The sequence below is a fragment of the Solanum dulcamara genome, chromosome 12, assembly GCF_947179165.1.
Source record: "Solanum dulcamara chromosome 12, daSolDulc1.2, whole genome shotgun sequence".
Classification (NCBI taxonomy): Eukaryota; Viridiplantae; Streptophyta; class Magnoliopsida; order Solanales; family Solanaceae; genus Solanum; species Solanum dulcamara.
This window is the reverse complement of record NC_077248.1, coordinates 67,151,151-67,178,431: the sequence shown is the minus strand read 5'-3', so window position 1 is coordinate 67,178,431 and position 27,281 is coordinate 67,151,151. Positions and strand designations below refer to the sequence as shown.

At 34.9% G+C, this 27,281-nt stretch overlaps 3 protein-coding genes across 4 annotated transcripts; 1 reads left to right on the top strand and 2 right to left on the bottom strand.

Moving 5' to 3' along the window:
* Positions 1-1,456: 1,456 nt before the first annotated feature.
* LOC129876781 (uncharacterized) lies at positions 1,457-5,305 on the bottom strand. Of its 2 annotated transcripts, none has more exons than XM_055952275.1 (2): positions 2,463-5,305; positions 1,457-1,831 (listed from the first exon to the last, which is right to left on the bottom strand). In XM_055952275.1, exon 1 carries the CDS (start codon positions 5,178-5,180, stop codon positions 3,378-3,380), a length of 1,803 nt encoding a protein of 600 aa, XP_055808250.1. In that variant the 5' UTR covers positions 5,181-5,305; the 3' UTR covers positions 1,457-1,831; positions 2,463-3,377. The 2 variants fall into 2 exon arrangements, with proteins under 2 accessions (XP_055808250.1, XP_055808251.1); XM_055952276.1 differs by having other exon boundaries at positions 1,457-1,669.
* Positions 5,306-11,401: 6,096 nt separating this feature from the next.
* On the top strand, positions 11,402-22,189 carry LOC129876430 (enhancer of mRNA-decapping protein 4-like). The gene is made up of 12 exons (XM_055951881.1): positions 11,402-12,434; positions 13,543-13,592; positions 13,667-13,823; positions 13,921-14,139; positions 14,789-14,917; positions 15,131-16,756; positions 17,549-17,908; positions 17,983-18,102; positions 18,392-18,562; positions 20,301-20,459; positions 20,573-20,698; positions 21,588-22,189. The coding sequence occupies exons 1-12, from the start codon at positions 11,589-11,591 to the stop codon at positions 21,894-21,896; spliced, it is 4,272 nt and encodes a 1,423-aa protein (XP_055807856.1). The 5' UTR covers positions 11,402-11,588; the 3' UTR covers positions 21,897-22,189.
* A 578-nt stretch (positions 22,190-22,767) lies between these two features.
* Positions 22,768-23,633, bottom strand: LOC129876432 (early nodulin-like protein 3). The gene is made up of 2 exons (XM_055951885.1): positions 23,423-23,633; positions 22,768-23,165 (listed from the first exon to the last, which is right to left on the bottom strand). The coding sequence occupies exons 1-2, from the start codon at positions 23,631-23,633 to the stop codon at positions 22,768-22,770; spliced, it is 609 nt and encodes a 202-aa protein (XP_055807860.1).
* Between the last annotated feature and the right edge of the window lie 3,648 nt (positions 23,634-27,281).

Genomic DNA, 27,281 nt, shown 5'->3' with positions numbered 1-27,281 from the left:
TTGCTCATAACAGTGATATTGTAGGTTTGAGCCCTACTAAGAAGCCTAAACCCCATTCTTTTCACCTGATATGAGGTACCTGCTACCCTGCAGATCTAGCAACGACATCTAGAACCACATTGTTGTTGTCCTTCGAGTATGCCTCCTATGCTTATTACACATCTACGCTCGTTGGCTCGCCTGCCTGACCTGCTTTCTGCCTAGCAAATCACAAAACTTTCCAAAAGTATATAACACCTTACATTATCAAATTAACAACATAATTCTTACATTGAAGAAAACAATAGTATGTCAATTAATCTTTGTTTAAAAAAATAAAGAAATAGGAATTAAATGTTGCTAATAATATGGTGGAATAGAATGGTAACCCATGAAGGGCCTTCCTCCTCCATCAACATGAACTGTGTGTTTCAATTTGTGAAATCCATCTTTATAAACTCCAAATCCAAACAACAAACCAATTGCAACCACCAATAGAATTAAGCATGTGCATAACATGCAAACCTTACCAGGGCAAACTAGACACATCTGGATCCTTTTTTTTAATGTGCATAACATGCAAACCTTACCAGGGGAAACTAGACATATCTGGATCCTTTTTTTTAATTCTCTTTTTTTTGTGTGTGTATTCGATAGATCTAGATATGTTGCCTGCCTAGTATGCCAAAGGCGTTATTAGTTTGAATGGTGGAAAGAAGGTGGGAATATGTATAGTTGAGAAATGGGAAAAGTAGTTTCAAGTCTATGGAAGGGAGAAAAAGAGTCTACAGTTGAAAGAGGAGGGAGTTGAATCTATTATTTATGGAGTTGCGATTCTCAAATATTTTTTGGTTACAAAACGTGTTTAAGTTGTGTGTATAAAATAGAGTAAGAAAATATTTAAAATTTTATGTTATTTATTAGATTATTACAAGTAAATTTCTCGATGAACATTAATGGACAATTAAACCTATTATCACATGTTAAAATTCACCAACATATTATTTTATCATGTTCGTATATATAACAAATTCAAAAATAAGAGAGCTTATTAATTTATTCAGACTATAAAGAACACAATCAAATCATATTTTTTAAAATTATGTGTATCGGTTTTGCTCATTAATACAAGTCATTGGATAATAATAAGTCGTATGAATAATCCCAAATGTTTTAATTAACATTTCCTTTAAGAGTGAAAAGTATTGCCTTTTCAATGGCCAAAAGGCCTGTTATCAGCATTTTTCTATAGCAGCTACAAAATATCCAGACATACATCGCCGATTGAATGATTATTATTGAACACACTTATTCGGGTCACCTCTTAGAAACGAGGTTTGACGGTAGCACAAAAAAGAATCTGGACCCTGTTTCTTCTAAACAAAATCAGTTCACAATTTTACGACTCCAAACATGAGGCATTCTGATAATTGGAAAATCATATTTCAGATGACAACAAAAGAACAGATCAAAAATCTGTATGCCAATTCAACTTTCTCAAGATAAGAACATATAATATAACATAACATGAAAAATGTTGATATGCGAGACAAAACCAAAGAGTGAGACAGCAACTCACAGTACTATCTCATTACTGATTGCTTATATATAGTAAGGGAGTACTAAAATCCGCTGGTACTTTGGATTCAAAGGTACGAGAAGAGGAACACCGTTTGCTGCTGAGCTCAAACTGCAGGGGCAAACGCTATCAGTACATAAGTGGATCAAGGTACGCAATGAGCAGAAGTACTTTGGGACTTGAAGATGCATCCTTTGGAACTCCAACTGTGAATATTGTGGCTCTCAAAGCGGCTACTCTAGCAAGTAGAGATACTGCGGCTTTTGCAAATCACTGGTAACAAGAAATGAGAAGCACAGGCTAATGAATATAGCACTCCTATGCGAAAATTAGTTAGACCCATGTGTCCATTTAGATGGAAATAATAAGGAAATGCAAGGAATGGGTAATATGAAAACTATATGCATTGACGATACAATTACATGTAAATGCGCAAAAACAATTCAGATTGAAAAAAAGGGACTCTCTAGTCCTCGACTATAAAGCAAACAAAAAGGGACTGATATTGCTCCATAAAGCAATTTGTATCTGAAGGTCAACATTTATTTAGCAAAGGTAGAAAAAGACCAGTAGCTCTTCATGCACTAGCAGAGCTCACAACAGCTTAATAGCAGCAAAATCCTTACCATTTTTTTTAAAAGTATACTAGAGCAAAAAGAAGACTAGCAACAGTGAGACCGCCAACATCAGCACAAACAAACCAAAAAGGACCAACAATGACTGAACCGCATCAGAATGAACTGGAACACACCAGCAGACAGATTAAGAAAACCAGCATTAGGAAAAAAAGAAAGAACTTCCACAGAATCGCACCAGAATAATGGAGCACTCTTAGCTTCAGCTAGTATAAATAAATACAATTTTCAAGAACTCAATGTTTTAAAAAAAAAAACAATAAACTTACTACTGAAGTTTGCCAGCATTTGTACTTGAAGTATTCTTTCCACGCGATCTATACAATTATGCCCAATTTAATGGCATACATTGCAAGTGCAATGAATTGATCTCTCTTTTGCTGGTTGTTCATCTAATTCTCCTCCTTTTGATTGGTTTTCTACTTCTCCTCTTCTCCATTTCCTCATTAGGGTGCATAACATGTTGATCTACAACTGGCTGTTTGCTCTCTGCCGGTACTGAATGATCTTTCTAGAATAAGTCTTCACATGGCATACTTTAGTGAGTAAAGGATGAAGAATTTGGTAGCATCCTCTCTAATACGAGTCATGCAGCAATAGAGCATGTCGCCATGGCACTCCACTTATGTACCATTCTCTGCATTGACATGACATTTTCTTCAAATCCACCACATAATTTTTCAAGTTTCTGCACTTCAAACAAGTGTTCATTGGCCCTGAAACAAATCAGCTCTGGTCCCTCCTGATTTTGAGTAACTCTTTCTCTCACTTTTTGTGGAATCAGAGTGTCCAAAGCAGAAGCTTTAACCTCTGTTTAAATCAAGTCATAGTTTTTCTTCTAATACATTCCAATAATTTAGAACTGTTTCTCTCTAACTTTTACCACAAAAGCATTGAAAGACTCAGTCATGTAGGAGAACTATAATGATTTTCACCCTATATCAACTAAATAAAAAAGAAAACTTCCTTGACATATTCACATAAAGCATGAAATAAGAGTGTTATTGTCTATGATAGGATACAATGGTGAAAAGACGTGAGACAATGGTGGAGGGAGTTTAAAGGTAAGTCAAAATCCCTATGCCGGGCACCCAACCCAAAGTGGATACAAGATCAAAAATACTCTTTCTATCTATTTCTGAATTAACTTATGAGCACGTATGATAAAATAAAGTTTGGATAATTCAAGTGGTGCTGCTGTTTTCTACAGCAAGGATTGTTCTTTTGTCAGAAACAACCCTTTCCATCATTCTATTTGTTGATTGCTTGTTCTTGTTGCTGGTATTAGTTCTACTATTTCCTTCAACAGTTCGTTGCAATATCCGGACTGGTATTCCACCTAAGTCAAAGTCTTCCTTTAAAGATCTAGTTAGGAACCTCAAATCTGTATCCGAGAGCTGGGTTTTTCCGCTCATAAATGCAATAAAAGTTGGCGGTCTAGCTTTCACCTGAGTGAAATACTTGATCTTGGGTTGAGCTGCCTGGTCTTTCCAAGAATGTCTGCTCATGACCTTGCGTAGCCAACGGTTAAGACGAGCTGTTGGCAATCTCAAACACCACTTTTCATATGTTTCAAGGACCTGATTCATGACTGCTATCTGACTCTTTCCTTCTAGGGCTGAAACAAATACAACAGGTATCCCCGTGACCTGGGGAATAACTGTCTGAATTTCTTGAGGCACAGCTTCAATTACACTCTTGTACGATTTGGAATTTTCTTTCCCTCTTAGAAGATCCATCTTATTTACAATCACAACAAGACCACGTCCTTCCTCTACCGCTCGCCTTGCTATAACTACTTCAACATGCTTCATGCTTCGCCTAGCGTTTGCAATCTCTTCTGCATCGAGGACCAAAACAATTACATGTGCTCTCATAAGGTGTTTCCTTGATTGCATAATACTTAAAGATGCAGGGCCCTTCTCCTGCTGTTTTGTCCTCTCCAACCAGCCTGCTGTGTCAACCAAATAAATTGTTCTTCCTTCGTACTGAAATTCAGCGCGGATGGAATCTCTAGTCAAACCAGCCTCAGGGCCAACTAAAACGCGATCTTCTTGCAAGATTGTGTTTAACAAGGTTGACTTTCCAACATTGGGCCGCCCAACAATTGCCAATTGCAATGGCAATTTACACTCTATATCCTCAGAGGAGTCGTCATTATCCTGGATCTCCTCATCAGCACATATGTTGTTTTGGAGCACATATTCTTCAAGTAATGGTCTAAGAGTTTCATGAAGTTGAGCCATTCCAAGCCCAGTCTCAGCAGATAAAGCAATGGGATCGCCAAATCCTAATCTATAAGCCTCACCAGCAGCAGATGCAAGTGAACCATCACAATCATCGAGCGATTCAGCTTTATTCATCACCACAATGGTCTTCACTCCAGGTGCATTCTTCCTCAACCACTTTCCAACATCCAAATCCATAGGCAACACTCCATCTCTTGCATCAACTAACAAGAGTGCAAGTTGAGTTTTCGACAACACATTTCCAGTCATTTCTGCAGTCCTACTAAGGACAGAACCAGAAGAAGCCTCTGCTTCTATACCAGCAGAATCCAACACCTTAAACCTCAAATTCCCCAATTTGGCAACACCTTCCCGTATGTCTCGAGTAACATGATCAGTAGGAGTGTTGTATACAAGCGCTTCCCTCCTTCGTATCAAACGATTAAACAATGCTGATTTCCCTACATTAGGACGTCCCATGATTAAAACTCTTGGCAGCTTGTTAATATGAATCTGTGTAAAATCAACCATCCCTCCAGTAGGCTGTTTAGCTTTCAGTACTCTATCACTACTATTATCTAAAAATTCATCTGCCTTCTCTTGACCTATCAAAGTGCAGAATTTGGCAACATTATGAAAGAAATAAGGATTTGGAGAATTACTAGATGACAATCCAATCATCTCATTGCAGCTTGAAGTACAACTCCACAAAGTTCTACGCCTACAACGGCGGCTCAACCCTAAAAAATACGAAAACATAGCGAAGATGGATGCACAAAAAAGAAAGAAATTCCAGCGATTAAACGAACAACCAAAAGCACTGAGCAGACAAAAGATGAAGGAGATGCATACATAAAATGTTAATATTAATTGTGAAGCACCCACTTGGAAGAAACCCTAAGTAGAATATAAAAAAATTATGTATTTATTGTTATAGGTTGTTGTTAATCTCTTACTAATTAGTTGAAATACAATATTTATTTTGATTGTTACATAAATTTTATTGTATCGTATCGTTTAAATTCATCGTTATGTAATGACGAAAACACTCATTTTATGTAACTGATCAATTGGTGTGTTCGCGTCGTTATCTTAATATTTTTCTTCTCATTTTATCTTTATTTACTATTTAATAATTATATTTCATATTTTTATCTTACCTTTTCATACTAACTCTATTCCGTACCCTACTTTTCTTGTAAATTTTACCATTCGAATCATGAGTGTTTGACATTGTGTAATGATGAAGAACGATATAATATATCCAAACACTATATTCATTAAAACAATACTGTACAATACAATATAATGCAATACAATATATTATAAAATAATACATAACAACCATTCAAACAAAGTGTAAGTGGAATATAAAAAATATTATGTATTTATTGTTATAGGTTGTTGCTAATCTCTTACTAATTATTATGTACATGTTTTTGGATTTTTTTATTGATATAATTATAATAAAAATCATAAAGAGTTAAATTTACACTTACTTTTTATTTCTTAATTTGTCTAATCCACTTTAACTTAAATCAATCATGTTTTAATATTGATTTTGTACAATTGTTTTCAATTCTTTGAGATGTTTCATTAAACATTTCAAACTCAAACTAATTAGGTTATCAAATAATTAAATTTAAATGTCTACAATCATTATAATATTGATTATTGTAATTTAAAGTATTACGAAATATTATATAAGAAAAAAATGATATTCTAATTGGCATGTTTAATGAAATGAAGTCTTAATTTTATTTTAAAACATTTTTAGAATAATTTTGATAATTCATGTAACATTTCATTCTATTAAAAAAAATTCAAAACTATAATCAATAAGAGAGATTTAAACATTTGTGTTGTTATGTAACATATAATAATTTATATATATTTATTCTTGTCTTATTGTCAATTAAAAAAATAATATTAAATTATAATATATTACAATATTTTTTTAGAATTTATGAGAATAAAATATATTTAAAAAAAATTAAAGAAGCGTAACTCACGTTTCTAAATTTTGGCTTTAGGCCACTCATTCTATTGAGCCGCCTTTCTGAACGACAGCAGATTTTGTGGAATTCTGAAGTGATTCCGTCCAGTACAATAGTTGCTCTAGAGAGTTTACTGAAGCTATATCAAATTTTTTGTCTGATGAGGCTTCAAATTTCTTAGCAACGACATGATTGCGAAAATAGGACCACGAACCGGAGAGTCAAGCGCCTCAATGGAACTTCATTATCGCGTCGTCTGAAGCAGCTTGAAAAACTGGACCATGATCTCCTCATCGAAGAAGTAGAGAAGTAAGGTGGAGCTGCAATGACTTAAAGATGAATCGGGACGACAACAATGGTAGTGTTACATGGTAGTTAGCATGGTGGCGAACGGCGAGAGAGTTTAAAGGCAGCGGGAAATGGAGACGTGAATATGTTTGTGACCTAGTAAATTATTTTAATCGAAATTGGCAAAATTAGTCTATATGACCCGCTCAATATTTTAAATTTAGGCAGGTTATTAATTTAGCTCATTTTAGTTCAATTTATTTTATTGAACCCATGAAGTTTATTGAGCGAATCTTATATGTTGAACCCATAGAGTTTATTGAGTGAAACAAATATTGTGTATCCAACCAATAGATATAATGAATTTAAATGAATAAATATAGTGAATTCGAAGGGACATATATAACTCAAAAACAGTAGTTATGAATCGTAATCAGACAAACTATAATTACTAATAGTAACTCTACTTTGAACTATAGTTGCTTATGCAACATCCTCTATTAAAAAAGATAAATTGTAGCATCCCCTTTAGGAGGATGCCACTTACGAAACAAAAGCTAATTTTGTACTTACTTTATTTAGAAGAAACGTATGCCAAAAGATATTCACAAACATATTTAATAGTGGAAAAAGGCCCATGCGAATAAAAGATTGAAAGTGCGGCCTTTTTTGTCCTTGCGCTCTCCAAAATTTTCTTAGATGAAATACACGATCAGAGTTTCATTTTAAATTGGTAACCCCCTTCTTAAATAGTCGACACATTTAGAAAATTTTATTTTAAAATTTTATTTCCAATTCAACACCATTGCGGGTCTATAAAATACACAAAACTCAAACTAGTAATTATCACAAAACTATTATCTTCCTTTGTGCATAATGACAAATAAAAGTATAAACCCGGTACATGGCATGGCTTGAGTTAAAAGCACACTTTAAAATAGCAAAACTAGTCACCCAGTTCAAGTTACAAGCCTATGGTTTTGTTTTCACAAGCCTTCAAAATTTCATACATAAGCGCCACATGTATCATTTACAAGTCCCCAAAATATTTACAAAAACTAGATGCATATGCAGATGTGATCTTCACCAGGGCTCCCAAAAAGTCTACTCCAAATGACCATCTTCAAATCTCGACTCGCGCATTACCTACGATAGAAAACAGCTATCGCTAAGCATAAAGCTTAGTGGTGTATAAACTTTGGGCTTGGAGCAATTAAATTCGCCAATTCCCTTGTTCGACGTAGGTGGCTCAATAAGATAACAGTAAGTCCAAGTGAACAAGTATAACAAAGTATCGAATACAAACCTTGGATAGTTTCAAAATCAACACTACTATTCGAAGGCTCAAGTATCAAGAAAGCTTATAATTCAATTCAAAAGAGTTGTCAAATAATCAATTTCGCCCAATATGTATGTTATGTCATCACACTAAGCACAATCATTATCAAGACGGACCGGAGCCCCGAAATCAAGAAGGACCGAAGCCCATATCAAGAAGGGTCGTCACCCAATATCAAGAGGATCAAAGACCATGTTGAAAGTGGTTTTCCACTCGTACTCGAGAATGGACGAAAATCCATCGTCAAGACGAAATGTAAACCCAAAGTCAAGATGGGCAAGATCCGAATCGATAGGCATGCCAATATCGATGAAAATTCACCGTAACAAGAAGGACAAAGTCCCAACAAAAATGCAAAGTGATCAAGCAATTCGTACAAGTAGGCGATTTAGCAAAATTTTTGCAATACTTGAGATAATAATCATACCATGATACAAGACGAAGTGTAAGAAAACAACCCATCAATATACTTCAAATTTCAGAAAAATAAAATATTTCAAGTTCAAGTTTATACACAAACCTTGACGTTTTAGCACACAACAAGTTCTACCACCACTCGAGGAGTTCAATTCTTCTACGTCATAGACCAATCAAAATCCACTTCGTCAAACAGTTCCTCTTAGCTTGTATAAGAGCATATACACCATAAATACACAATCAAATATCTACTTAAGTTTAAAAGTATCAACATATCAAAACTAAACATGAAATCAATGAAAATCAGCCCAAACTATCAAAACGGTAATTCTAGGCAGCACTACTGCCTTGTATTATTGCTCAGTTTCGAAGGGGTAAATTGGAGAAATAGGCTTTGTGGCCTCAATGAAAGTTATATATATATATGTCTTAGGGTCTCATACAATTTAGAATCACCCCTACAGAAATTATGTACAAAACGATATGCTCAAAATACAAATAGAAGTCCATGTAGGATTTTCAAAACAAAAATCTAGGCAGCACCTCCCATGTACTTCATCACCCTTTTTCGAGTCGATAAAAGCAAAACTGAATTTTGAAGCCTAAATGAAAGTTATAGCTATATGAAATAGCTTTCTATAACATCTTGAATCACTCTAAACTAAGCTTTACACAAGGCGTTATACTAAAATTTCTAACAGCAGTCCCAACCAAAAACGGGTTTACCAAACAACAATATCAACAATCATTCTACATCATAACGTAACGAACTCCACCCATTTAATCCAACCAAAACAGCCCCTAATCCATAAGTTTCAACAAAGCAACAAAAAAGTTTATAACGCTACTTCTTCCGTTCTAATCCGTTAAATCTCTAAACAAGCTTGCTAATAAGGAAAAAGGAACCTCAATCTTACCTGAAGTGTAAAGCAACCACATCAATACACTCCTTCTTCGCTGATTTTGAGCTCAAAGTGAAGACAACGCAACGTGCAACACCTTTCTATTCACGAGCTTTGGAATTTAGAACTCGAATTTGGGTAAAAAATGGCTTCTTAGCCTAGAAGTTCTCTCTCTCTCTCTATATATATATATATGATGTTATGGAAGTGTCTGGTATGAAATGAAAGAAATAAGGCTGAAATTATCCCTTACATGGTAAGAAATATGGGTCTGACCCGACTTGGAATCGGGTTGGGCTGAATTTTCTGCCATCTTGACCCTTCTGCCTTATAATATGCATAACTTTTTATTCCGTTATCATATATAAGCCCATGACCTATGGTTGGAAAGGTATTTCAATTATCTACAACTCTCAATTGAGGAGTTTTCCCAAATATTTAAATTATGATAGGTTTATGGCCTCCCGAAGTCAGATCACCCGAAAACATAACAAAACAAAAAATCATTTTAATTTTTTTTTCTTAAAAAATTTTTGGGGTGTTACATAAATACACTAAGTGATCGGTGAAAAGATACTCAACTTCTTTTGTCCAATTTATATTTAAAGATAAAATTGTATCAAAAGTAATTAAAGTATCGAACCCAAAAAATCTCAAGTTTTCATTGTCTCTTGGTCTCTTCTCAACATTTTTCTATCCACACATACAACACCTCGTACCTTCAGACTATGGGTAGAATCATCATTGCCTAAACTTTGAGGAAGACTCGTGCCAACGAGATGTGGTCGCATCTCGTGTCGCATAACAATAATTTTTGTCGGACCTTTAGTTACAAGTTTATGCAGATGCGATCGGATCAAAGGTGATGCAGACAACATACTTCCATCGCATGCTAGAGTTTTTTACAATGATCCATCTCAGAGTTGCGATGGGCTCATGCGACCGTATCTCGTGAGATGCGGACCATATCAACCATGACAAATTATTATATTTTTATCGAGATTTTGTTAACAAAATGCGACATGAAATATGAAAAAGTATTTCTTTACGAAATTTTATTTTCCTCAATTGCTCTTAATTTTTTTTTTGGCTCTCATCAAAATGTATGCTCAATATTTCCTGTCATGTTGTGGGTACACGCGAGCCAACAATGACATCGGGTGCTAGTTTCGCCCATGATATAGACTCGATGCATGACAATACCTCATTTTCTTTTAATCAATTTCCTTTCCAGACCATCAACGATCGTTACGACACACCACTAATTATTCTCTTTATTTGTTGTTCCTCATCATCTTTTTCCTTTTTTTCATCATTTTTTTTAATCCTCGGACACTCAAAATTTAAATGTAATTTTTTCCTTATTAAAGTTTTTTAATAGATATTTAACGGTGGTAGTTATACTTCTTCACTGATTATCTCATATTCAGATCCTGTATTGCATGAAATTTCCTATTTTAAGAAAAGAGTAAAAACGAGAAAGAAATTGGTCTTAGGGGTCGTTAGTAAAATAACCTCCCTCCCTTTTAAATTCAACCCAACTCACTTATTTGATACTAATAACAGTCATTTGGTAGCTGTTTGGAGGTGAGAGAGTTATGCAAATATTAAATTTTATGTAAGTAATAATATGTTTGATAGGTGGTAAAAAGATAAGTTATTTATGTATAAAATTAATATGATAATATTTAATTAGTAATTTAAAAACTAAATAACTAATACATATATGAATTATGAGAGGATCTATATATTATTTAACATAAAATAGAAGATAAAATAAAAAATACACAAATAACTAATACAGTTATAAAATACTATATAGATTTATTCATAAACTAATTTAATTCTAACCCGCTATTAAACGCCCCTTCGAGACCAAGATGATGGATATTCCAAGGAAGATCGAAGAAGATGAATGTTGAAGCATCATGAGAGTCAAGTAGCATTATTCTAAACATGAAATACCATTAGATCCCCAATTTAATAAAATAATAATTTCTCATCCATCTTCTTTCCATAATATCATTACTACCCTCAAAAAGTCCCAATCTATTCATCACTCATTCTTAGCACAGTCACACTACTCAATCTTGCACTTAATCCGATCTCTTGTCTCCAAATCCATCATTCAATCCTCCATATTCATCTTCTTCATCAAATCTCTCTTCATATTCCCTTCAATTGATTCACAAGGATTGTATTTTTGTATTATTGTAAGTATTTAATGGCTTCCGCCGGAAATCCAAACCAGTCCGGTGGAACACCGTTTGATATGCATACATTCTTCAAGCCTTCAACTCCAGTTTCAACAATCTCGAATACCCAGAACCCCATTAATCCGAATTTGATTTCTTCCCCATTTCCGCTTCCTTCAGCTTCTTATCCACCGCCCACCGCCGGCGGCGCCGGTGGTGGTGCCGGAGGACTTTACTACCCAAACCAGACAACCCCTTTTCACCATATCCCTCAATTCAATCACCATATCCCTCCACAGTATAACAACCACCCACCTCTACAAGATGGTCATATGCATCCACAAAGATCCATGTCTTTCCCTGCTCCACCACTTCAACCACCTCCCACTCCTACTAGTCCGCACCAGTTATTGAATCCTGGAAATAACCCGAATCCTAACCCTGGGGCTCGGCTTATGGCTTTGTTAAGTGCACCACCTTCAACTCTCGAAGTTCTTCAGCAACCTACTTTGCAAATTCCTCCTTTACAGCCTACAACTTCTGGGTCTGAGCTTTCTGATTTTTCTGCTTCACCAAATGTTGGTATTGCACATTCAGGGAGTAGCCCATTGCGAATGCCGAGTTGTAAGTTACCTAAAGGAAGGCATTTGAGTGGGGATCATGTTGTTTATGATATAGATGCTAGGTTGCCTGGTGAAGTGCAGCCTCAGCTGGAGGTTACTCCTATTACCAAGTATGGTTCGGATCCGGGCCTTGTTTTAGGCAGGCAAATTGCAGTTAACAAAAGCTATATATGTTATGGACTCAAATTAGGAGCTATTCGTGTACTTAACATTAACACCGCTTTGAGGTCATTGCTTAAAGGTCTTGCACAGGTTGGCCTATTCCGCAAGCTTGCATTTTTTGTTGTAATGGTTCTGTTAATCTATTGGATCTATTTCATTGATGTACCTAGCTACATTATATGTGAATGTCATACTCTTTTGTTATGTGAACTGTTTATGTACATTATAAATTCTTGTGCTAGCTGGTATGCATAAAATGCTAGTGATGGTAAAATTGTAGAGATCGCACTACTCCTATTCGGAAATAACTTGCCATGCACCAAACCATGTTACCATGATTAAGCCATTAATTGATGTAAGACTATATATTAGTTAACTTATTTTTTGCTATTTAAGTCACATTAATTGATAATTGTTCAAGTGAAAAGTTTTGTACAAAAGACACATTTTATGCACTAAGTATTTTCTTAATTGTGACGTGCTTGTAACAATTGTCTTGTCAAGTTGAGTATTTTTTGGATAGGGCTGGGGGATGGAAAACTCTATCAAATTTTGTGGTGTTTCCCAAAATAGAGGGATTTTATGGAGAATCTCTAATTTTTGGTATTGTTCAGTGAAGTCGTGATATTCCACTAATATCCTAGGTGTGTGTGAAATTGAACTGTGCATGATTTTTTCATGGGATATTGAAATATATAGCTTATTTTTAAAATGTGTGGGATTTGATTTCACACTTTGTTGTCATACTTTGCTGTCACATATTATGCAGCAGTATGCACATACGATTGGTTCTCTAGACATGGCTCTGAAATAAACTTCATACCGGGTATGTTGTTGTTGTACTTTTGAGTAAAGGCCATCTTCCTCTTGTTGTTTTTAGAAAAGGGACCATATCCTCATGTTTAGAGCTGCTGCTGCTATTACTCTTTGGCCTTGGCTTCTTGGCATGTGCTTATTTTGGATTGTTAAACCAACTACCGAGTACAATTTTACTGATTGTGTAATGTATAGAACCATTACAGATTAGGCTTATTCTGTAAATAAAGATCAGTAAAATTGTCTTGTTTGGTTTAGTAAGGCAGAAGAAGATCTGTTATTTGGTAAAGCTATAGTAATTGGAAGTTTATTATATTTTTTTAACTATTCTTTTGGAGTACAGCATTATTGTATTCATCTAAGTTATGATTTTTCTCTTCAGAGGGTCACAGACATGGCTTTCTTTGCTGAGGATGTTCACCTTTTGGCTAGGTAGTGCCATTCTCTTTTATTCATATCAGGTATTATGTAATTGCTTTATCTATCTAACTTTTCTGTTGTTTCAGTGCAAGTGTTGATGGGCGGGTTTATATATGGAAAATTACTGAAGGACCAGATGTGGAAGATAAGCCCCAAATTACAGGGAGGATTGTCACTGCTCTTCAAATTGTTGGCGAAGGGGAATCTCTTCATCCTCGAGTTTGTTGGCATTGTCACAAACAAGTACCATAAATCCTTCTCTCCTTTTTTTTTGTGGAACTCTTTTCTAGCATTATTCTACTAGATTTCTTCTTAACTATTATTATGTCCTCTTCAACAGGAAATTCTTGTGGTCGGGATTGGAAGACATGTTTTAAAAATTGATACCACAAAATTTGGAAAAGCTGAAGTTTTTTCAGCTGATGAACCTCTCAGGTGTCCTGTTGACAGGTTGGTTGATGGGGTACTACTTGTTGGTACTCATGATGGAGAAGTGACTGATTTGTCAATGTGCCAGTGGATGACCACTCGATTGGTATCTGCATCGCTGGATGGCACGGTTCGTGAGAATTTTGCTTATTGTCTGATAAACTGTTTGCATTTATATTTGGTGTCTTTGCTCTATATAGCAGCCATATCTTTCAATGCAATTTCATTTGTAAAATGATGATTCAGCAACAAGTCCGACCAGAACTTTTTATCCACTGATTTATCATGCTACAAGGCATTGTTTTCTTTTTCATGAGATGGCACCCCATGCATTTTAGAATAACCAACTAACAATTGACATGGGGATATTTGGTAAGAATATTATGTAAAATATAGAGCTAGAAATAAAAATGTTATTATAAAAAAATAATATCCAGATATTATAGATTTTAATGTTTTCTTGCACCGACGGCAATAAATGTCCCAGAATGTGTGCAGTCCTTTGCTAGTTCTGAGGAAGTAAGCAATGTCATACTGTAACTGATGGTTTCTTCTCTAATACTTGCACAGTTTTAGGTTTATGCATTCTTCACCCTTGAATTTTGTTAATGTGTTTAGTTCTGAAGTCAAAACAAAATAAAAAGAGAAAAGGATGTGGTTTGTGTCCTGTGAAAGGGAAAAAAGTGATCTGATGATGAACTATGGATTTATCTTCTGCTTTGATAACTAAGGTTGGTTGCTTCATGACTTGTGCATGTGGTTTGTATCTTGTTTTACAGATAAAGATTTGGGAAGACCGGAAGCCTCAGCCAATTGCAATTCTCAGGCCTCATGATGGTAATCCTGTTCATTCAGCCACCTTCCTGGCTGCTCCAGACCGCCCTGACCACATCATACTCATCACTGGGGTATGTGCTAATAGAGTTTGTACTACGCATCTTTTGATAGAATCAGATGTATGCTTTGAGGAATAAGCTGTGTTTTTCTAAAGGGATCATGCTTTAGGAGACTAATTGCTACACATTCAGAAGTTGATCTTGATTTTCTTTTTCTCTATAAGTTTGTGTCTTGGTTGTTTCTAGCGTTTAGTTCTTCACATGTAACCAGTCAAAGGTATACAGGGTTTACTTAATCGGGAAATGAAGATATGGGTATCAGCAAGTGAAGAAGGCTGGTTGCTTCCTAGTGATGCTGAATCATGGCACTGTATACAAACATTGGAATTGAAGAGTTCTGCTGAAGCTCGTACTAAAGAGACTTTTTTTAACCAAGTTGTAGCCTTGTCTCAAGCAGGTCTGCTCTTATTAGCGAATGCAAAAAAGAATGCCATATATGCTGTTCATCTAGAGTATGGCCTGAATCCAATGGCAACCCATATGGATTACATTGCTGAATTTACAGTTACAATGCCAATTTTGAGTTTCACTGGAACAAGTGATTTACTGCCTCATGATGAACAGATTGTTCAGGTGTACTGTGTACAGACGCAGGCTATTCAGCAGTATGCTTTGGACTTATCCCAATGCTTGCCACCTCCCATGGAGAATGCTGTAGGCTTTGAAAGGACGGAATCTAGTGTTTCACGTGATGCTGCTAGTATTGAAGGATATGCTCCTGTTGATCCTCATGGTAGTAAACAAATGGATTTTCCTTTAACTAGTTCTGCACCCAAAACTTTAGTGAATGAGAGTGCCACAGAGATTATAGCTACAGCTAGACCTCTTACGACTGATACACGCACTGTGTTGGCCACCTCTGTGGAATTTGCTTCTTCCATCATGGAATCTAAATCATCTACTTTACCCAGTATAACTACTGATACTGATATTGCTCCCTTTACATCACCACCTCCTTTGAGTCCTGAGTTGGCTAGAAAACTTTCTGGTTTCAGAAGCATATCAAACAGCTCTGAGCCTGGTTCCTCTGTCAATGACCATTTTGGGGATCCTAAAGCTGTCGAACATTCAGTTGACAGGCAAATGGAGGCCATTCATCCAAACTTGACTCGCCTTACTTTGTCGGATGCTGACCCAGTGAATAATGAAGATGAAGTGTCGCGTGATGATGGTTCTTCGGGTATTAGTAATACAATTAAATTCAAGCACCCTACTCATCTGGTGACTCCTTCAGAGATATTGATGGCTAACTCATCTTCTGAGGTAAACCGTGTTAATGAACATAAAAGCGAGGGACAATCGAGTATCCAAGATGTTGTAATCAACAAGGAAGCCCGCAATGTGGAGGTGGAGTTTAAGGTTGGTGAAACAAGATTCAGTCAAAAATCTGATATTGGCTCTCAAGAAGAACTTCATACTTTTGTGTCAGAAAACAAGGAGAAACCCTTTTGCTCTCAGGCATCTGATCTTGGAATAGAAATGGCTCGAGAATGTCGTGCCTTGTCGCCTGAAACCTATACTGTCGAGGAACCTAGGCAGTTTGATGGGGCTTCTAGAACTGAGCAGCTGATCCAAACGTCAACTGCCCCTGAAGAAGATTGTGACTCTGCGAAGGAGATCTCTGGAAATAATTTAGACTCAAATGTGCAAGTTTCTGCTCATCAACCTCCAGCTCCTAGTGCCAAAGGGAAAAAGCAAAAGGCAAAGAACACTCCAGGATTTGAATCAGCTTCACCCTCACCTGGTTCTTCCAAGTCATCTGATTCCAACGAGGGCGGTGTCAGCTCAAGTAATGCCTCTATGGAAGCTGCAGTCTCACAAATTTTGTTCATGCATGAGAAGCTAAATCAGGTGTCTGCTTTGACTCAAGGGACTGTGTGCATAAATATTTTAAACTTTAATGGTCTTAATATTCGTGTTATTGTTTTAATTTATGATGCTTTTCGTCAGTTGTTAGTATTTCAAATCACAGATTTTGTTTACAATTTTAATCATATATTTAGATGGTTGCCTTTACTTTGAAGTATCACTACTACTTTTCTATTATAGATGGTGATCCATTTTCCCTTGATATGCCGCTTGCGGCTGCTTTTTTCTTCACCCATTGAGAATTTTTCTATTTGTTAATTGGTCCTTGTCCTGATCAATTTCCCTCTTGGAATCCCCCCCTCCCCCTCTCCAGGGCTGTTAGTTTAGTGATAAGAGTGCAGCACATGATGTGTCAGTTAGGCATATGTCACGAGAAGTTTTAGTGGAGAAGGGTAGAGGGGCGGGGTCCATTGTACTCTTGAGTTTCAAACCATGCGCCATTGGCACTTGGGGATTTCTCTCCTGAAATTTAGTGCACCATTTTCAGTCAAGTTCTGTCATCTAGGTCTCTTTCACGTCTAATTGTTCGTAATACTACTTTCAGAGAATTCTCTTCTTGGAACATTCAAACTTCTCAGGTGATGGAAGCAGATTCTTATACATATATTTATTATGTGAGAGGACTGTTTGTCCAACCGTTTTTTTTCTTGCGTTGATGAAACATTATAGCGTGCTGGAATTGCTCTTCCTGCAGTTTTATCATCTTAGTTACATTATCGTTTTGTTTTGCTTTCGTGCTATTCTTACTTGTTTCCATTTTCTGTGCCTCCTTAGGTTCTTAATATGCAAAAAGAAACGCAAAAGCAGATGGGTATGATGGTTGCTGTTCCAGTTACAAAAGAAGGAAGAAGACTTGAGGCTGCCTTGGGACGGACCATGGAGAAGGCTGTCAAAGCCAATTCCGATGCTTTATGGGCCCGTTTCCAAGAAGATAGTGCAAAACAAGAGAAATTACTTCGTGATCGTACTCAACAAATAACCAATTTGATATCTAACTGCTTTAACAAGGACATGCCAGGGCTAATTGAAAAAATAATGAAGAAAGAACTGGCAGCTGTAGGACAAGCCGTCACACGCATTATTGCCCCTACCATTGAGAAATCTGTATCAACTGCTATTTCAGAAGCCTTCCAGGTTAATATAATGAAAATCTGGCTTTTTTTACAAAAATGAATTTATTTGTCAATGACTGAATGTGTATGATGCAGAAAGGAGTTAGCGACAAGGCAGTGAACCAACTGGAGAAAACAGTTAGCTCTAAACTTGAAGCTTCCGTTGCTAGGCAAATTCAAGCACAATTCCAGACCTCTGGCAAGCAAGCTCTTCAGGTGAGGAGCATGAGCAGACAATTCTTTATTTAGTTAATGCCACTCAATTTGGGTTCAAAGACATTTCTTCAACCTTGTCTATTGACTTATATTTTTTGGCTCCCCCACAACGCTAGATTGCTAGATTTCCTTCTTACAAGCATAGTAGCTCCTTGAATTTACTTCCTGAACATCTCAACCTGCTATTTTTCTTTTCTGCTGTCTTCATAGTGCTCCTTCTTTTGGATGCTCCGGTTTTCAAATTAATGTTGGATGCTGCGTACCCAATGACATTCTAACTGTCCTGCAGGAAACTTTGAAATCTACAATGGAAGGTTCGGTGATCCCTGCCTTTGAGATGTCATGCAAGGCAATGTTTGAACAAGTAGATTTAACGTTTCAGAAGGGGTTTTCTGAACACACTGCTTCTGCTCTACAGCAATTTGAGTCCATGCATTCGCCGTTAGTACATGCTTTAAGGGTATGGCTTCTGAGCAGTGGTTTTAGTATGATTTACCCTTCTGTTTTCTTTCAAATTTTGGGTAGGACAGTCCTTTCCTTTTTTAATATATCTAACTTACATTATATTATACTCTAGAATGGAGAGTTATTGGTGGCCAATGATATGCTCCTTCCACGACCTATGTTGATTTTCTTTCTATGCTGATTATCAATTATTTTGTTGCACGATCAACCTAGCTACTTGCTTATTCCTTCCTATCAGACCGTCCTTTCTACTCCCTCTGTTCCATTTTGTTTGGCACTTTTTCCTTATTATTCCATTCCAAAAAGAATGACACAGTTCTACAATTCGTTAATTAATACTAACAAACTTTTACAGTTATAGCTACACAAATGTCATGGCATGTTTGAGACCACAAGTTTCAAAAATGTTATAGGCTTATAGCTACACAAATGTTATGCCATGTTTAAGACAAGTTTTTAAAATCTTTCATTCTTTAATAAACTTTGTGCCGAGTCAAACAAAGTGTAATAGAGGGAGTATTAATTTACTAATTAAAGAAGTCAAAATGGAATAATGGAATCTACCTGAAGCTTGGGGTACACTTGAGTAGCTGTTTAACTCATGCTGTGTTCTATGGGCATGTTATCAAAACCCTGGTTCTTCACGTTAACTATTTTCTCTAGGAAAAATGATACGGTAGATATATGTGTGTGTTGATGTTTCATGTTTTTTTCAATAAGAAAGTTGATATTCATGCTTCCACATCACTACTTAAATAGAGAGCAAACATCAACTTTTATTCTTGTAATTAGATGTTTAATTGGAGAGCAGAGGTGAATATTTGTATTCTCTATATAAGGGTCTGGAAGCAGATTTGCATATGCTCTATTGAATACATGAACTTAGCATCACAATGAACATTCCCCACTCTCCTAGGGGATACTTGGGTTTGTGGGTGGGGGCTAATCTCTTGACTATATATTAGAGGGACTTAGGCATGTATTGGGTCGGAATTTGTGTTAGTGCTTTCAAGGTTACTGAGTGATACATGTTGATCTCATTTGTCTAGAGATTTAGTGGTACTGCAGCCACCAAGAACAGTGAGTGACAAACTCTTTTAGGATAGATGTCATGATATTGTGTGTGGTATTCTTCTTTTGCTTGTTACTTCCATTTTAGATTTGAAAGCTGTAGTTACTCGTAAAAAGAGATTTTACCTTTGGTATATGTTTATGGAGGTTTCACTGGGTGAATGTAACTCTCAACATTTCTCTGGTGATATAGTTGAATGGATAATTCGTTGTACAACAACAACAACATACCCAGTGTAATCCCACACGTGGGGTCTGAGGTGGGTGGGGTGATGTGTACGCAACCTTACCCTACCTTGATTTGTTTTTCGCTAATAAAAAAAGAAATAGAGATTTTACCTTTGGTATATGTTTATGAAGGTTTCACTGGGTGAATTTAACTCTTTAACATTTCTCTGGTGATATAATTGAATGGATAATTCGTGGTACAACATCAATACCCATTGTAATCCTACACGCGGGGTTTGGGGAGGGTGGTGTGTATGTCTTACCCTCTTTCCATTGTATGTCTGAAAAATTGTTGCAATGAGTGTCAAATGTTAACTTTTCTTGGGTATACTTGTTATCATTGATAATGGCCGAGTTTATACTCTCTTTGGAATAGCATATGCATCTGAGTTTTCTTATCTTTAGAAAAAAAACTCACTTGAGTTAATTTTCAGGATGCCATTAATTCCGCATCATCGATGACTCAAACATTGAGTGGAGAGCTAGCTGATGGTCAAAAGAAGTTGCTTACGCTTGCAGTTTCTGGAGCAAATTCCAAGTCATCGAATCCACTGGTTAGCCACATGAGTAATGGACCATTACTGCATGAGAAGGTTTATTCCCTTAAATTACTTTTTACTAGATAGAATAATTGTTAGCTACTTGTATTCTGCTTTCAGACTTAAGTCCTTATTGTTCTGTTTCAAACTTTTATCCTCTATAATAGCTTGAGGCTCCTGTTGATCCAATCAAAGAGTTATCTAGATATTTGGCGGAGCGCAAGTACGAGGAGGCATTCACTACAGCCTTGCAAAGAAGTGATGTGTCTATTGTATCGTGGTTATGTTTGCAGGTATACTGTTTGCTCTTTATCATTTGCTGATAGGGTTAAAATATCGTGTAGTTTAGGACTGCTGTATGGAATGCTATTGCTTGTACTAGGGAAATGTTTCACCTCTTATCCTTCGATCTGGTTTGGATGGACTCCAAACCATCCAAATAATGAAGTTGGAAAATGCAAATTGACTAGTAACTAACCTTATTCAATTAAAAAGTTCTTGTATCTGAATGGATCATTTCAAATTTTGGTGTCTTGATTTCCTTGCTCATTACTTCCTCCATTTTAATTTGTGCTTGTTTGGTTTTGACTTGACGGAATTTAAGAAAGTAAAAAAGATTTTTGAATCTTGTGGTCTTAAACTAAAGAGATGTAGAATATACCAAAATGCCCTTTAAACATATGGTCTTAAATATGCCACGTGGAAAGTTAGAATTAAAGAGTTGCCAAACTTTTTGAAATAGACAAAAGGAAAGTAGGACAAACAAATTGAATCGGAGTCACTATTCAATTAAAAGGTCTGTATATCTAATGGGTCATTTCAGATTTTGGTGAGTCTTGATTTCCTAGTTTATTGCATTTGACATCTTAGCTATATACAAGTTTTGGTATCTGCTACCAAGCCATCCTTGAAGAAATCACCTACTGTGTTTTGTGAACCTACATACGTTGCTCAGATTCTCCAAAAATGTTGTATCACCCCCGTCGGATCCTAAAAAAATTGCACTGCTTTTGGAGGATCCGACACGTTCCTATCGTCATTTTCAAAGAGTCCGAGCAACATAACTTTTGTCACTGCCAGGATTTGAACTTTGGCCTTTCTTGCTTCATTGGCAACAAGGCCACACCTTTTGGTGCATTCTTGATCTATCCATCTTAATGGTTTCCCTGTGCCTTCTACCAGGTTGATCTATCGGGTATCTTATCGATGAATCCTCTCCCGTTGAGTCAAGGAGTACTTCTTTCACTTCTTCAGCAGGTGGCCTGTGATATTACCAAGGAGACATCGCGAAAATTATCCTGGATGAGGGATGTCCTATCAGCCATAAATCCAACTGACCCGGTGATTGTAGTGCACGTGCGACCTATCTTTGAGCAAGTATATCAAATACTAAACCATCATCGGACTCTCCCTACCACAACCCCTGCAGAACTTTCAAGCATCCGGCTGATAATACATGTTATCAACTCCATGCTAATGACTTGTAAATGATTTTTCATGAACACACGATTACGCCTGGTGGAATGTTGAAGTTTGTACAAATTATTCATGGATAGACAAAAAGTACTATAGAGTTGAAGCCTTCACCTGCCTTTTTATGTTGATTTCTACTGTTATTTTTTTTACTGAGGTAAAATCTGTAGTCGGGTCGGTCGGATTTTCGGGTTTGTTGAGTATTTAGTCTTCTTTGGGGTGGAAGTATTGTGTATACAAATTTTTGTACTTTGTACATTGTTATCTTTATTGCGATTTCAAGTGGAAGGTTGAACGGTTTCTCATGGCCATGTCATGCTTTAGTTTATCCGGCGTTTAGTTTAACAAGGCATGAAATTTAAGAAATAAAGAAAGACTTTTAAATTTTGTGGTATTAAATTTTGTGGTTTTAAATTTGTCTATTTACGAGTTATAGCACACCTTTTACTCTTACACAGATTAGTATTACATTTCTTATTAGAAATAGCTAAATACATATAATACCCGGTTAATATAAATATTTTGTTTGCACTATCAAGTCATTCAAGTAATATTTACGTACAAGTATTTAGTAAGATGTATGATTTGAACTCTTTAAAATAAAACAACTTACGTTTCAACACATGATGACGACCTAGTTGTATACAATTTTTTTTTACATTAATGTTATGTATAACTTATACTCCTTAAATTTACCTAGATTTGATGGTTAAACAAAATTATATACCAAATATGCACATAATTTAAGGTAACAACATAATATATAACGAATTCAAACTTACTACAATGTCAATAAAATTTCAATCAAATAGAGAAATTACAACTAAATCGAACTTTAAAAAAAAAACATACAAATATATTTAAAACACGAAGAAGAATATATAAATTCCTACATGAGAAAATAAAGAAAGACCATAACACCCCCAAGAACAGTAACAAAATACGAAAAAACTGACAGTGCCGTGGTAGAATTAATCACCTGTGGGCCCAAAAAGTCTGAACCCCATCCATCTCCGCCATCGTCACCACCACCAACACCCGGCGCCGGTGAAATATCCGGTGCAGACGCTGGTGATGAAATTTCAGACGGATGCATTACACGAAGAATGATTCTCTGGCCAAATTTGCAATTATTTTTCTGGCCACTTATGAAATAGAAGAAGCCAGAATGGCTAATTTTGTAAACTGTCTCTCCATTTTCAAATTTAGAAATTGGGCTTGTTGTGTTGCAGTTGAGATAATTAGCCGGTGTTACTTCAAGTACTGAGTCACCTTTGTACTTGAAATCTGTATATATATAAAATTAAAATAAAAATAACATAAAGTTAAACTTAAATAGCCGTGCATTCAAAAAAATAATCAAAAGATGTATAATATATATACAAGCAACTTGGCTAAACATGCAAATGTGTAACTTCCCCTTAAAAATATGTAATTTTCAACATAATGTGCTCATCGAAAAATGGTTTATCCGACGATATTTTTGACAAGAACGTTACGTAAAATATCTACGAAATTTTTAATATTAGTTGAAAAGAACTTACAAAGGGTATCTCCAACATGAAAACGATTTCGAGCGGCCCATTCGTTATACGTCTCGGATTCGTTACCAATCGGTTTAATCCAACCCATTTCACCACCAACTCGAAATTGAAAAGATGACACAAAGATGTTTGCAATAAACATGAACGTAACAATAAGAGAGAGAATGAACACGTTAAATCGATAGAGCGAAACCTCAAAATTAATAGCCATAACTAAGAATTGAAGAATAATTTGAGCTTAATTGAGTATTTAAAAAGCTAAGGATAAACTTAATTAAGTGCGTCTCTGATCGAGTTTAATTTTGTGTGTGTAATATATATAGTGGGAATTAATTAGTTAGATAATGACAGTTAATTAATTAGTGGATGGTAGAAGTGGTAATTAGTGGGTTAGTCAGTTTTTTCAAAGGGTTAACGGTTAACATTACGTGACTTATCGAATAATTAATTAATTTTCATTACTTGTAAATTATTATTAATGAGAAAATACTCAAGTTCGTGTATAACTTAATTATTTTGCATGCAAAATCTCTGTAAAGTCGAAAAGATCATTGAATACAACAAAGTCATTATTTTCACGAAGCGAATTCAAAAAATAAAAAAGTAAACATATAAAGAAGCTACAAAAATTTAACATTTACTACTATAATATAAATAAGAAATATTTTGAAGCAAAGGGTGCACGGTGAACTCCTTGAGCCCCTAGCTAAGGCTTTCTAAGGTCTAACAAGTATATACATACACATGCGAAAAACACATTAAGTATGTATAATCGAGTGAATTGTGAATTTAAAAGATACAAAAATTATTAAGTTAAAATTCAGAATTCGCCCCTAATAAAATATAACCACGGTTGAAGTTGTAAAGATCATGAGGCGAATGATAAGTATTTATCCTTTCTAGTTATAAGTTTCGGGTGCGAGCTCTTCAAATAAAGTTATAATTAAAAAAGACAACCTTCGAAATAAAAAATATTTCTATATGAATTCAAATTAATTAAATTCAAAATGGGTGTCCAAGAAAAATAAAATTAGTTTTTTTTTTTTTTTAAAAAAAATATCTTATCAGAATCTTCTGTTACATTGAATTCAAACAATGTGCTTGACTTTGAATTCAAACAATATCGTTGACAGATTAATTTACGTAATGTTACAGCTTTGACTAGGAAATTAAGTGTTAATATGTGCAAACACATATTATATATTTATTATTGATTTAATATAAATATATACCTAAACTTTTATCATTTTTTCACTTTAACTTTGAGGACTTTTGTCTTTCGTCTTTATTTTGACTCTCTGACAAAGATTTAAGTAGCTAAAATTTTAAATGTTCGATCATAATTTATGAATTCAGTTATTATAACAAGATTAGATATAACGTGGTGTAATTTTAGCTTATCGATGATATGAATTTAGATAGGAGGATATGACAGTCGTGGATTAAGATAGAAAGTTAGAATATAATTAAGGTTTGTCTCGCTTCTCGACAAGATTAGATTTGGTGGGAGTATAGTAGCACCGTGTCTGTCATAGTATTAGTTGTATACATGTAATGTCTTGCTTTTGATATTTGTTACAGTATGTTGTCCATTTTGTCTCAATTATCGCATTATTATGTTGTTATTTTATTTTATTTTTGAATTTTTTGTATTGCTTTTTCTATTAATTGACATATTTGCTTTATTGCCGTATTTTTTTTCATAACTATTTTAATTTGAAAAATAGTTACTTTACCTCCACGAGCTAGAGATTATAAGATTTTATGTACATTCTACTCTTTCCATACACCATTTAAGAAATTACACTAGATATATTATTATTGTTGTTAGCTAGCCTAAGAAGCATGTTCAATCAAATCTATGTCCAAACGTTTTTTATATTAATCAAGTCAATAAATTTTAAACATAGATTATTAATTAAAAAATTGAACAAGAAAACCAAAGTTTTCCCAATGTCCACTTTATTAATTCCGTACAAACGAGAATGATTTGAGTGTGAACTTTGCGACTTTCTTGGATTTTAATACACACTTAGTCCCAAGGTGTCAATGCCAATGTGTGATGGCTTCAATTCATTTGGGTGGATTTAATATTTAGCAACACTATAATAGCATGAGTGAGATTTGTGGAAAATAAACGTTATTTCTATCTTAAGATGTAAGAGGATTGTTTTTTATAGGTCTTCGATTTAAAGAAAAACATTTCAAAACAATTCGGCAAAAAATTTTAACAAAAGTTAAAAAATCGCGATAAAAATATATTATCTCCAGTAGATATATACACCAATTTATATTAACTTAGTATAATTATATATATATATATATATATATATATATATATATATATATATATATATATATATATATATATATATATATATTCCTTGGTAATAAAAGAAACTTATTATAGCCAAGTAATATAATAAAAAAAAACTTACTACTAGTACCGGCGTGTTTGCACTAACTCAAGAAATAGATTATACAATGCCTTTACATTCGGTACAATCACTAATCACAATTAATTAATACACATTATATATACGATGACGACTTAACTATTGAATAAAAAATAATTAACATGGGTTATGGTTCAGTTATGAGATTGCGTCATTCTTAATTAGAGGTCTTGAGTTCGAGCTTTGAATATGGAGAAAATTCTGTTGGGAATGTCACTCCCAAGTGACCCTGCAGTGCACGATTCGAATTTAATCGAGTTTCAATGCGAGCTCGAATACCGAATGAAAAAAAAAAAACTATTGAATAATAAATTAGTAGTATGATTTAATATAAACAATATTCAATTCAATTAAATTTTTGCATTCATTTTTCAGTTTACCTAACATACTTTTTTTTTTCTTTTTTTTTCCCCTTCTAGTCAATCCCGAAAAGAAGGTCATCTTTATGTAATTAATTGGAAACTAACTTTAAATTTTTTTTTAACCTTGCTAATATGATTTATAGTTAGAGGTGAATTTATAGCTAAAGTATGGGGAACCTGAACTTTGGCCTCTTTGTATAACTATATATTTGATGTATTTATTTTTTTAAAATTAATATTATAATATAATCTCTGGCACTTATACTATAAGAAGGTTAAATAGTGTAGAGATCAATTTTCACTTAATACCTTTTTCTCTTATTTTTTTCATGGTGCATTCATATATTAAAAATTTTAGATTCGTCTTTTTTATAGCTACCAAATGGTCAAGTAATGTTTTACCCCACAAATTTCAAAATTATTCATTCCTTTCTGACAATGATTTACCCCACAAATTTCAAAATTATTCATCCCTTTCTGACTTCTTCGATATGATCTTTCATTTCTTTTTTTTTTCAATTCATTTGAGTCGTGGAAACACTTCTTTCTTCCATATTTTGGACCTTAGCTTCAACTAGTTCAGTTTGGTTAAAAAAGAATTTGGAAGAAAATCAAGCGCACCAAGTGCGTGTGATAACTAGAAATTCACAATTCTAAAGAGTCTCGAGTTTCCCACAGAAAGCATGTGGCTCAACAGTTTCAAGGAACCTAACAGAACTTTTCCAAATGTGGGTTAAAAAACCACTAGTTTATATAAATCCTTTATTTTGCTACTCTTTCCAGAATAGGATTTTGCCAAGCCGAGAGGGATGCTCGCATTTTCTTCTCGTTGAGGCTAGATTAATTATTATTATTTTTTAGTTGTACATTCATCTAATATTAAAAATCTTAAATTCAATTTTATTTATAGCCACAAAATAATTAAGTGATATTTTATACAATTAAATTTTATATCGAGTTAAATAATACCACAAGACACTCATGCATCGTGGCGGCTTTCGTAATGGAATGGTTACCCAAATGATGAAACGAACGAATTAA